The sequence below is a fragment of the Lachnellula hyalina genome (assembly GCF_007821495.1).
Source record: "Lachnellula hyalina strain CBS 185.66 chromosome Unknown contig00228, whole genome shotgun sequence".
In the NCBI taxonomy this organism is placed as follows: Eukaryota; Fungi; Ascomycota; class Leotiomycetes; order Helotiales; family Lachnaceae; genus Lachnellula; species Lachnellula hyalina.
The window spans coordinates 1-12,115 of NW_022157342.1; the positions used below are offsets into that span (position 1 = coordinate 1).

The 12,115-nt window shown below is 48.3% G+C and overlaps 4 protein-coding genes across 4 annotated transcripts; 2 read left to right on the top strand and 2 right to left on the bottom strand.

The window, feature by feature from the left end:
* Window positions 1–1,123: 1,123 nt before the first annotated feature.
* nrc-2 (Serine/threonine-protein kinase) lies at window positions 1,124–3,219 on the top strand (the record flags this gene model as incomplete). Its single annotated transcript, XM_031152434.1, has 4 exons — window positions 1,124–1,997; window positions 2,047–2,346; window positions 2,393–2,774; window positions 2,826–3,219. The coding sequence occupies 4 exons, from the start codon at window positions 1,124–1,126 to the stop codon at window positions 3,217–3,219; spliced, it is 1,950 nt and encodes a 649-aa protein (XP_031001576.1).
* A 1,601-nt stretch (window positions 3,220–4,820) lies between these two features.
* Window positions 4,821–7,068, bottom strand: rng3 (Ring assembly protein; the record flags this gene model as incomplete). Its single annotated transcript, XM_031152435.1, has 2 exons — window positions 4,821–6,191; window positions 6,286–7,068. The coding sequence occupies 2 exons, from the start codon at window positions 7,066–7,068 to the stop codon at window positions 4,821–4,823; spliced, it is 2,154 nt and encodes a 717-aa protein (XP_031001577.1).
* A 404-nt stretch (window positions 7,069–7,472) lies between these two features.
* tfb4 (General transcription and DNA repair factor IIH subunit) lies at window positions 7,473–8,652 on the top strand (the record flags this gene model as incomplete). The annotated part of the gene is made up of 3 exons (XM_031152436.1): window positions 7,473–7,518; window positions 7,570–8,418; window positions 8,477–8,652. The coding sequence occupies 3 exons, from the start codon at window positions 7,473–7,475 to the stop codon at window positions 8,650–8,652; spliced, it is 1,071 nt and encodes a 356-aa protein (XP_031001578.1).
* Window positions 8,653–9,256: 604 nt separating this feature from the next.
* TASP1 (Threonine aspartase) lies at window positions 9,257–11,321 on the bottom strand (the record flags this gene model as incomplete). The annotated part of the gene is made up of 3 exons (XM_031152437.1): window positions 9,257–10,593; window positions 10,658–10,857; window positions 10,915–11,321. 3 exons carry the CDS (start codon window positions 11,319–11,321, stop codon window positions 9,257–9,259), a joined length of 1,944 nt encoding a protein of 647 aa, XP_031001579.1.
* Between the last annotated feature and the right edge of the window lie 794 nt (window positions 11,322–12,115).

Here is a 12,115-nt window from a genome sequence, read left to right on the forward strand (position 1 = left end):
GAAAGGGGTTTATTATTGGCGTCTGACTGTCTCGCGGGTACGTACATATGTGGGTAGGATAGGTGGAAACGGGTGGCGATGGCGATGCGAGGGGATGGGACTAGATGGGATTACGACGGAGAGCGAGGAAGGGAGGGAAGGGAAGGGAATTCAGGCAGGTATCTATGGTATTACCTGAGTATGATACATAATCTTGTGATACAATATACAAGTAGAGATGGGATGGCTACAACATGGGCATGTTTGTTGTAGGTTGGTTGATTGAAGGGGTGGGGTTTTGGCAGTAAAGTAGCGTTCAGGAGGCGAGGCTTCCATAGAACGGGTGGGAGATCTTGGACGCAAGAGAACGGGTAACAAATCGGGAGGGGGGAGCATGTCTGCATACATGTTGGACCATATAGGAGTTTGTAGTTGAAGATGAAGATAAGGATGAGGATAAGGATGAGGATAAGGATAAGGATGAACACGAACATGAACATGAACATGAACATGAAGACAAGGGAATATGAAGATTGGTTACAATATACTTACTTGTAAAGATCTAAAGAAAGACAGAAGAAGCACTTACTCCACCTTCTCCTGCCTAGAACAGCCCAAGAAGCCCCACTCCACTCCACACCACACTACCCGATTCAATCAATCAGCGTGCCGCCAGCCCTGGAAAGACATACGCCGGCCCAGTTTCAGAACTCCTGGCTTGGCTACAGGCTACGTACCCTACAGTACAGTACAGCACAAACCAGATTCCATCCATTCCATCCATCCATCCATCCCATTCATACCTAGTAGGTAGTGTAGTGATTCACAAAAACTTCATCTTCATCGCATCCGCAATGCATTGAATGCTTTACGACTGACTGTACTTACTGACTGTACTTTCCGCACTACCGACAGTAACGTTCAAATCGTTCCCTACTGCGCCACTCCACTCTGCTGCCTTTCCGAACGCTTTAACATCTCCGGGAACTGATTATCAACCCTGGGCACGGTCCAACACCCGCATCAACGACCTCAGACCAACGACAACATCATTCCTTCCCTCCCGACCACCAATCCCTAACTTTGGTTTTGAGAATTCCTTGCTAAGAGAAGCAGCGTCCCTGAAAGCTGCCTCTCCAGCTCAATGACTGCCATATCCCACACCTCGCCCTTGTCCAACTCCATCCCCAACGAGAAGCGGAACTTCTCTGGTCACTCGATGACGAACAAGCACAGTAATGGCCATAGCCCTTTCCCGCAGAAGCTCAAGAACTTCTTCAGAATCAACAGCTCCGGCAACAGCAACAACAACAATAACAACAACAACGAGAAGCACGATGGGTCATTAAAGTCGGAAAACAAGAGCTACTTCCGACAATCCAAATTCTTCCCAAGTGTTGGCCGGAATAGATCTACTACCGTTGCTAGTGAGGGCAATGCATTGGACGATGGGCTTAGTCCGACAGCCCACGCAAACCCATACTTTGCCCATCAAGGACCTCCAGCTTTACGACACCACAATGAAGGCTCGGTGCCTCCGAGTCCCCCCGACACCCCAACACTGAAAATCGATGCAGTCTCCGGAGCGAATGATCAGGCTACGATTGCTGGGAAGGAGGAATTGGCACGAAGATTAAGAAGAGTTGCCAGCGCTCCAAATGCACAAGGTCTCTTTGCTTCGTCCAAAGGCGATGGGGATAGACCAGCTACCGCCGAACTTGGTAAGGCGCCATTAGCACATAATGCCAGTACAAGCATGCTGGCTTTGATCGACTCCAAGAACGATGGAGCGAACGGAAGCTCACTTGGAATGCCTGCGGAGGACAGTCTTGGAGATTTACAACCACCGCCCACTCCGTTGGCATTCAGGAGGACATACAGTTCGAATTCCATCAAGGTTAGAAATGTCGAAGTTGGCCCGGGAAGTTTCGACAAGATCAAGTTGATTGGGAAGGGAGATGTGGGGAAGGTCTATTTGGTGCGGGAGAAAAAGAGTAGTAGGCTGTATGCTATGAAGGGTGCGTATTTTACGGCTTGGTTGTGGCTTGTCAGCTAACATTTGGACAGTATTGAGCAAGAAGGAGATGATCAAACGTAACAAGATCAAGAGAGCATTGGCTGAGCAAGAGATCCTGGCTACTAGCAATCATCCGTTCATTGTTACGCTGTACCACTCGTTCCAGTCGGAGGACCATTTATATCTATGCATGGAATATTGTAGCGGTGGTGAGTTCTTCAGAGCATTACAAACCCGACCTGGGAAGTGTATACCAGAAGAAGATGCTAGATTCTACGCTGCGGAGGTTACAGCTGCTTTGGAATACCTCCATTTGATGGGATTTATTTACAGAGATTTAAAGCCAGAAAGTGAGTTTGCTTCCGCAAATCCATGAGCACATATTGACCATCCAAGACATTCTTCTGCACCAATCAGGACATATCATGTTATCGGACTTTGATTTGTCGAAACAGTCTGATCCTGGTGGAAAACCAACAATGATTCTCGGCCGAGGTGGCACAAATTCGAACTCTCTTCCTACGATCGATACCAAGTCTTGCATAGCAAACTTCCGAACAAACTCCTTTGTCGGCACTGAGGAGTATATTGCGCCGGAAGTTATCAAAGGCTGTGGTCATACAAGTGCGGTGGATTGGTGGACTCTAGGCATCTTAATTTATGAGATGTTGTTCGGCACGACGCCTTTCAAGGGCAAGAATCGCAATGCGACTTTTGCCAATATTCTGAGAGACGATGTACCATTTCCAGAGCATTCTGGGTCTCCTCAAATTTCAAAGTCAGTTATACTTGTCTCACACTAAAGTCGTCCTACTAACGCCACAAACAGTCTTTGCAAATCCCTGATCCGTAAGCTGCTGATCAAAGACGAGAACCGCCGATTAGGAGCTCGCGCCGGAGCATCAGACGTCAAGACACACCCTTTCTTCCGAACCACACAGTGGGCCCTGATTCGTCACATGAAGCCACCCATGGTTCCGCATCAAGGCAGGGGAATTGACACCGTCAACTTTAGGAATGTAAAGGAGAGCGAAAGCGTTGATATCAGCGGTGCTAGAGGCATGACGTTACCAACAGGAGTACCACTTGACTCGGGTTTAGCCACCCCCGCCGGGGAAATCGTCGACCCATTCGAGGAGTTTAACTCGGTCACGTTACATCACGACGGAGAAGAGGGTCAAATGGAGGACCAAAACAACGGTCGATATGACGGGAGGAATTGAATGTGCTATTGAAGCTCGCTCCCTATTCTGGCGTGCAGAATTGTTCGACATATTGTGAGATTGTAGGAGTAGGAGACTCGGAAAACATGCGTATGCTTGCTGAGAGCAGGACAAATGGCGCTCTCTTATCTCATTTTCTTGGCATCACTGCATGGAGCACATTCTGTTCCTTTTCCGAGTTCTCATTGACGGGAAATTGACCAGGCATCACTTTTCCTTGTTGCATTGTATATATGGTTTTCATGAGAACTGTGGGAGACAGGGAATCGGCGGGGCGTTACAGGTACGAAAGGCATTGATTATTTTTCCAACCTGAAGAGTGTGGTGAATTTTGACTCGGAATGCCTGCCATAGGTAGGCGTCGCCCTCGATTCTTCCTTTCCGTTCTTCTGAACCTGAATTTCACAGATGTAGTTTCTAACCGCTGGACAAGCATCAATGCCATACAGCCCATTCATTTGTTACGGCTCAATCCTGCCTCTGAATAGTCAGTCCTACCTCTGAATTGTCCCTACATCTCCCTAGCGCGAAAATAATATGTACTGTACAAGGTAGCCGCGAATCTACCCTACCCTACTCCAAAGGTCACATTGCCTTTTGCGAGCCAAGCAAGCAAATGAAAGGCCGAAAAGTCTTTATGCAGAAAGAAGATCTCAATGCGTCTCGTGGGGGATTTTATCACCATAGCTAGATCGACAATCCAAGGAAGGGTAAGCGGAGCAGATGCAGAGCAGACTTGCCTTGCGTCAGTGTCATCAATTCATAACTGATAGATAGATAGTGTGTGTGTGTCACTACTGACTGCCAATGCTGAATTTACTGTGCATGTCATCCATGCCCATGCCCGTGCATGTTATCTATGTAGGTAGGTAGGTATAGTGTAGTAGGCGGTGAGAGTGAGAATTCAATCATATATCAGAAGAGGGTTGAGCTTGCTTGCTGGCTGGCTGGCTGCGTGCGCATATGCAGGTGGAAGGTTGGTTTGGTTTGGTTTCAGAAGCAGGATGTGATTGATAGTATATCTACATGTATTTATGTATGTATGTATGAGTAACAAACAACGTATATGCATGCCGGCATATCATGTTGAATGATAGATATAAAAGTTGAGTATATTATCATGTGCATTCGCAGGAAGTGCGTGTGTGTGTGCTGTCGCCATGCACGTTGTTGGAGCTGTATACATACAATAAACACAGCATACGTACGTACGTTTACAGACACCCAATCTGCAAGAGCCGCGCCCAGCACGATATCCTCGAATTTATTGACTAGGTATTGAGAGTGGGATGTTTCCGGTTTCGGGTTTCATACGGAAGAGAGTATTATTCAGCTAGATCATCTGCCTACAAGGCAAGTGCGACCCCAGCCCAGCCCCTATTTCTCGCTCGCTTAATTGGCTACACGAAAGCGGGCAGGAAGTATCTGTAGGTAACTGCCTTCAAAGCACAAGCAGCGCAGAAGTCATCCTTGACAAGAAGGAATCTGGAATATCACAAGGTAGCCTGTTTGGAACAGCGTCATCTTACTCAACTTGCGACGCCATGCAAGCTTGCAAGGCTCAACCCAGACAAAAACAGGTAGTAGACGAACAATTGACTTCAATTTCCCAACTGTTTTACAGTTCCCGGTTGCTCATCCCCAAGCAGCTTCTTCAATGCTTCAACAGTGATCTCGAGGACTTCCTGGCTTCTCGACTTCTTGAGACATTCCTTCAACGCATCTATGCCTCCTTCATCTTTCACTTTCTTGATCCCCCATTCTCCCACCTTATCAGGTGCTGTCAGAACATTCAAAACGCAAACAACTCCCCTATGCCTGAGTTCCTCTCCATCATCCTTGCACATCCCCAACAGTAATTTAACGCCGCGATCTCTTTCCAAAATCGCGTTCACAGCCGTATCCCACTCCGTGAGGCTAGCTAACGCGCCACCAGCTGCTCTCCTTGTCGCAAAATCTTCCGCATCCGTTAAAGCAAGTAATATGTGCATTCTCTGGCTTGCCTGCTTTCCTCCATCTGCAAATTTTGCTACCCCTTCTGGTGATAACATGAGGTTACAGATGAGCTCAACACTTGCGCGAGTAACCATTTTGTTATTCGACAAGAGGAGCTCCTCGATTTGCGGAAATGATATACGGATGATGGCGTTTCGAGCAGTATCGTCTGTGGAGGCAAGATTGGTAAGCGCCAAAAGGGATTCGAATACTGGGAGAAGATCCCGTTGCTCGACGTTAGGGTCATCTGAGAGAAGCAGAACGAGAGGACGGATAGCAGATGTTAGGGATAGTGGATTGGAGCCTCCAAATATATGCTGCGGATTCGTAGAGATTAAAATGCGAGCAAGCGCATGGCCTACTGTGCGACGTGCTGCAGTATTGTCTTCTGGGAATAGCGAGTATGCATGTAGTAGAAGTTTGATGGCACCTTGCTGCGCCATCTGGCCGCGGATCTTCGGAGTTTTGGATAGTGAGAAAACAATAGAGACAACAAGTGATAACGATGCGACTGATCCGTGTTGGCTGTGCGTGACTAAAACCGGAATGACACCAGCTTCGAAAACAGCTTCACATCGCTTTGAGACATGATCATCGTCGTTCAAGGGATCGGGTTTGGAGGAGGCTTTGGAAGCATTCGCGTAATTTTTGAGTTGACTTATGCGCTTTTGCTCTTCTGACATTACTGGCAAATAAGTGGTGAGGTTCATCAAAGTACTGAGTGCTCCATAAGTTGCAGGAGACTTCGCAGGAGCTTCTGCCAAAGCTTTGACGAGTTTCTTTAGGAATGGCTTGTCGCTACTTAGTTTCTCCTTGACCTTGGGTTGCAGAGACGCATATGCCAATCCCTCTATTGAACTCTGTTGGGCCCCATCTGCAGAAAGCATGTCTTTGAACATATCAGAGAGCTCTTCCATGCTGGTTGTAGCAACTTGAACACGTTCTTCCGTCCCTGGATCAGGCGCGGAAGGAACAGCCTTTAATCCTGAAGTCAGTCAGATTACTTCAAAACATAGAATAACTTGGTTTGTAACAGTAGAGATTGGAGGGAAGACATCAAGGGGCACTTACCTGCAACTTCGCGAGTACAACCGCCGCAAGATTCCGAACAGGTTCAGAATGAATTCGTTGCTGGATGGATCCATCTTCGGCGACATGATGCCTTTCAGGAGAATTGACTTCTGGAAAATCAGCCGGAACATCGTTGACTATGTCCTCCAGCCACTCGGTACAGTACTTCTTGATAGCCTCTCTGCAGGGGGAATTCATGCATGCAGTGTTAAGCATCTCCAGGGCAGCTTGTTCGACCTTCTTGCTCTTCCACCTTCTCTTCATGAGAGGACCAAGGTTTGGCACGAAACCCTCACTCAGGAATAGAGTTGCCGTGATATCTGGAACAATAGGAAAGATTGACGCCGCTACTGAAAAGGCAATTATGAAATCATCGTAGGTGCCCTTCCCTACCCGTGAATAGAAGAATTGGGAAAGAAGTTCGACACCTTGGTCCCCGGCTGCTTTGAGATAAGCCGCTATTGTCAGAGTTGCATGACCTCGAACCATTGGGGATTGCCTCATGTCTAAGTAGCCTAGGATAGTGTCCACAAAGTCGGAGTCAACTAGTTGGTATACTGGAGTATGTGGCTCCGAAGACCTGGTGTCGGGCGCTGAATCGTCACTGAGAAGCTTAGTGAGAGCGCTCAATTCCTTGCAGATAGTCTCATCCTCTAGCCCGGCTTCCATCAGTCGAGCAAGAAGCAGCAAGGTCTTGTCCTCCAAGGACTCATTGTTGATTTGAACATCATTACGAGATGCGGGAACACTCGGATCAAACACCTCCGTCGGAGGAGACGACATGTCGAAATCCCCGAACGCGTGAAGGTGGCTGATAATGAAGATGGAGTAGAGATGTTGGTGGGGTGGTCTGAGGGGTCGACAAATAGTGTATGTGCAAGGCTGAATCACGGGAACGCGTGAGGAATTCGACAGGGATTGTGAGTGAGATTCGCGACAAGGATATTCATCTACCGAGTACCTGCCAGAATCGCAGACCGAGACAAGAAGAACATCAGACCTGGCAAGACTTGCGGTGAACAGACCAGATGAGGAGGAGCAGAGTAGACGAGAATATACACACCGTCACCGTCGCAACTGTCGCTACAATCTTCCTTTTATATGTCGCTCCGTAGCTTCAAAACCACCCCACCAACATCCTCAACTCGTTCATTCTCCTAGGCTGACATGCCTCGACGAACTCCAATATGAATGCGGTAGATGGCTCGGATCATTATGAGGCTGCCGTTGAAGGTCATTCCCTACGAATCCTATAATGTGTTCTGGATTCTGATTAGAAAACAGGTCCTTCACCGTCCCTCCTAGTCATTGTCCTCGATACGAACCCTCATGCCTGGGCCCTCCTCGCCCCAACTCTGCCCCTCTCGAAAGCGATAGCGAACATCCTCGTCTTCATAAACGCCCACCTTGCAGTCAACAATGCAAACCAGGTAGCCGTGGTAGCAAGCCACAGCCACCGAGCAGTATGGCTGTACCCTCGACCCCCTTCTTCCTCGTCCTCAGAAGACGTCGAAATGACAAACGACCAACCCCCCAAGCTCGACGATGCGAATAAATACAGGCCCTTCGCCCTCATAGAAAACAGTCTTCTCGCCTCCCTCCGAGACCTGATCTCAACTACGGCCGAAAAGGATGTGGCAACAACTAGCACCACTCAAATGGCGGGAGCACTCACACTGGCCCTCTCCTACATAAACAAAGCCACAGTGTTGTACTCCGACACTACCTCCTCCTCAAAACCAGCGACAAATGCCATCGACGCTCCCGAAAATACGACCGGTCTGCAAAGCCGCATCCTCGTCGTCTCGGTCTCCGGCGATCTAGCCCACCAATATATCCCCATAATGAACACCACATTCGCAGCTCAACGCCTGCGGATACCCATCGACATTCTGAAGCTAGCAGGGGATACCGTGTTCTTGCAACAAGCATCAGACACCACCAAAGGGATCTACATGCATTTGCGTAGTCCTCAAGGACTACTACAGTATCTCATGATGGCATTCCTGCCTGATCAAATGGCGAGGAAACATCTGGTAGCACCCACGCAGGAAGTGGTTGATTTTCGCGCTGCGTGTTTTTGTCACAGAAAAGTCGTGGATGTGGGGTTCGTGTGCAGTATTTGCTTGAGCAGTAAGTCCCCCTCCTATTTTACTCGGTATATAATCTACATAGTCTAAGTACGCAACAGTTTTTTGCTCTCCTCCTGAAGGAGCTATCTGCTTGACGTGTTCTACGCATCTTGCATTAGGGGACTATGGGGCGAAACCAGCGGTTGTGCCGCGGAAGAAGAAGAAAAAGCGGAGGGTTAATGGAGGGGGAGGGGATACGCCTAGTGCAAGGGGAACACCAGTACCTGGGGAATAACTCAGATGTCAAGAGTTATAGACAAGGAATTTTCTGTTCCTGTGCCCCTTGCCCAAACTGTGAAGCAGGTAGCGAAGAAACCTTGATCAGACGAATCGTAGAATAGCTATCTTCGAAGTAAAGATCTAGAAAGAAACATGCTCTTGTAGTTATTGATTTTGAAGTATGGGTGCATGTAATCCTATTAGTCAGTAGTGTTTGCTTGAGAAGAACTCTGGAGCCAGGGTGTTTTTTCAGATGTCTTAGATCTAATCAGACGTCTGTAGCAGTATGAACAAGTTCCCTAGGGTATTATGGTTTCATTGTTCTAGGGGTATCGGTAGAGGTACATAGCTAATGAGTAGCCATGACCGCCCAGTCTTCCATCCACTCAATTTTCTCCTCCGCCGCCTTGTTAAATCTCGATGTTCAAATTTGTACCACCAGGACTGTCAGTCCTGCTCAACGCCTATGCCATGCAGCAATACTTTCAAGTCCATAAGCTCATCCAAGCATTACCCGGCTAATCAATTCACAAACGCCTTTCCTTATTGACCGATTCCGAGAACTCAAGTAAGAGAGGGATGTATATCTATAGTGATACTTCTGCCAGCCTCAAAGTTAGTTATGCCCGTATCTTACGGCCACCCTGAACGGTAGTTCCGTGTTCGCCAAGTCGTGACATGACACATTTTGGCACTTTCTCATTGGAATGCATCGACGCCAGAGCAAAGGAGTCGGTGTTGTGTGCGAAATGGAGGAAGTAACCGTAGTGAGTCTTTTTGACCGCCATCACCCCGATTGCGCCGGCCGAGTTACTGGCACTGACACCCGGATGGCTCATAAAGTCGGCTTGGACAAAGGATTCCATGGCCTCCTCTTCCGTTGCATCGATGTCTTTACCCCCTCGAGCTCGCCTAGTGTTGTAGTAAAGTCTCTCTGCACATTTCTGAGAAGCAATCGTAGTTGCCATGTGTTCACCAGTACCGCTGGTCACTGCTGCGACGCTGATCCCTTCTTGATCCTTTTCGTCAACAGGTATGACGGCGGTACCAATTCCTACGAGTGCAGCAGGACCTACTCGACCACGGTGTTTCATACCAATGCCGCCCGAAGACGACCCAGCGGCAATGTTACCATACATATCGATGGCAATGGCGCCTACAGTATCTGTAATCATGTCATCTTTGGGAATGGCCCTTTGAAGAGGTTCCAGCAGTGACTCTGCAGATCCTTCAGACCAGAGTAGTTTATCAATAGCCTCATGTGTTGGAGATAATGTACCGTCACTGTATTCGGGCTTTGACTGACGCCTGGCTGTTGCAGCATCCCCGATTGTCATGCGAACATCAGGTATTGTGCGAAGATCCGTGGTCGAATTGCTAGGTCCAAGTAACGACCGCGTGCGAAGTTGGGAATCGGTGGTATATCTCACGCGCTTCGGAGGCGAGCTGTTGGGGGATCGGCTGCGTTGGTGTAGGTTAGACTGGCTGGATGGATCGCCAATTGAGGGTGCAGGGACTGGAGACCGGCGACTTGGATATTGATCTGTATCATCTGTCTGTCGCTTTTCGATGCTAGGCGAGAGTTGAGGAGAGTCAGGTTGACCCTCGTTCCAAGTGCCATGCAATAATGCATTTGTATGATCTCGACGTTGCTGATTTCGAACCCGCTCTTCGTACTCGTGATCTATGCTTTCGGTATCACCCCCTGGGTCACTGCCAGTATTGGGCGTCATACGGCCTCTGTCAGCACGGCGCAGATCGTCTCGCCAGCGGACATAGCGGTCCCGTGCATTCTTAGAGACTATAGCATCGTGCGGCACAACGGGAATGCCATGTTCGTAGGCGAAATCAGTTGCTCCTTGGCTGACGAGAAGATTTGGCGGGACTCTCCGAAGTGATAATGGTTTGCTGGAGGCATCTAGAATTATTCGAGCTAGGTGTATGGGGTTCTTTATTTCTGAATTCCGCTACGTTAGTCTTGGCTAAGGTAAAAGGGTTTAGGGGATGTAAATTTTACTTACGAGCAGTAGCACCACAGGCTCCGCTCCGTCCCATGTGATCAACGATAGTAGCATCGCACTCAACAATACCTTCAATAGACAGATTACTTCCGAACCCAGCATTGGTGATCTCTTTGTCTTCAAGTACCTTGATTGCTGCTTCGACAGCATCTACAGCTGAGCCCCCGCCTCTAAGCACCTGCATTGCCAATCTGGCGGCACTAGAGACCAATTAGCTCGGAAGTCAATCTTTCTGCGGATTTGGAAGATGGACATACTCATCGCAAGCACCTAGGTGAATATGCTCGTTGGTCGTGCTATGATAGCCAGCGCCAGCATGAACAAAGACGGCAGAAGTTTGAGGGCAAAATTGTGGGTTGTTCTGCCAGAGCAATCTCTCAGCAGCACCGTCCATAGCCTTTATAGAGCTCGCCGTGTTGGCTGTGCTAGAACCAGAAGACGGGGGAATTGGATCGGGTTCAAGTACTTGAAGCTTGTTCGACGAATTTCTTGGACTATCACTTTCAGCTCCTATGGGCGGAGCGGTTTCAATTTCGCACGCCTGTGATGATGACTTCCGGAAATGATGGGACAGGTCACGGCGGAATTGCCGAAGTCGCTCTCGTGCAGTACTTATCGTGTTGTGGATTTGAAAGTGTCGAGGTTGAAGGCTTTGGTTCTGCATGGAATCGGAGGTAACAGATCAGAGAAAGTAAGTGATGCAGGGCAAACAGTGGAGAATGTTATGAGGAAGCCGTATGGTGAATAGAAACGACTTCACCGAAGCGCGGTATCGACGATGGCTATCGGCGTCGAGTTGCCCGCAAGCTAATAGTAGGAGATCTAACTTGGTAGGTGAGCATGTGGAATAATCTTGTATAGAGATTCGAGAAAGTTTTAGGAGTTGTTTGTGAGGGCGGTAGGTAGGCGCAGAAATAAGACTCCGGGGGGGAGGGAGACAGCAGACAATCCAACGTCAATAACCTGCATAGAAGTTTAGGAGAGTGAATTCAAAATAATAGCAATGATGTGACAAGAAAATGTCGGTGAATACCTAATATGCCCTAGGTATTGGGCCGCGCGGAGTGCGTAGGAAACGTGAAGTCTTACTCGACAGTAGGATTGAAAAGGTGGTGATGCTCGAGAAACAGTGAAACGAGGGATCAATATTCCAAGAGCTTGCCTCCCATATAAATAAATGAATGGACAAGGAGGGCTCCCAAACGAGCGTCTACGGTGAGGCAAAAGACCGTGAAAAGGGATATGGTGGATATGATGTTGATGGACAGAGATGGATGTACTCTTAAAAGATGCTGGACGGTGTGCATGCAAACTTTTCCATCATGTTAAGCTTCTGGCAGGCATTGTCATTGGATCCTTCCTCTTTCTACTTTGCTATAAAGAACTGGTTTTCAGTTTTAGGGGCAATGGTCTCCTTCCTTCATTTTCCTCGGAAGAGAAGTGAAGTTGGAAAGGAAA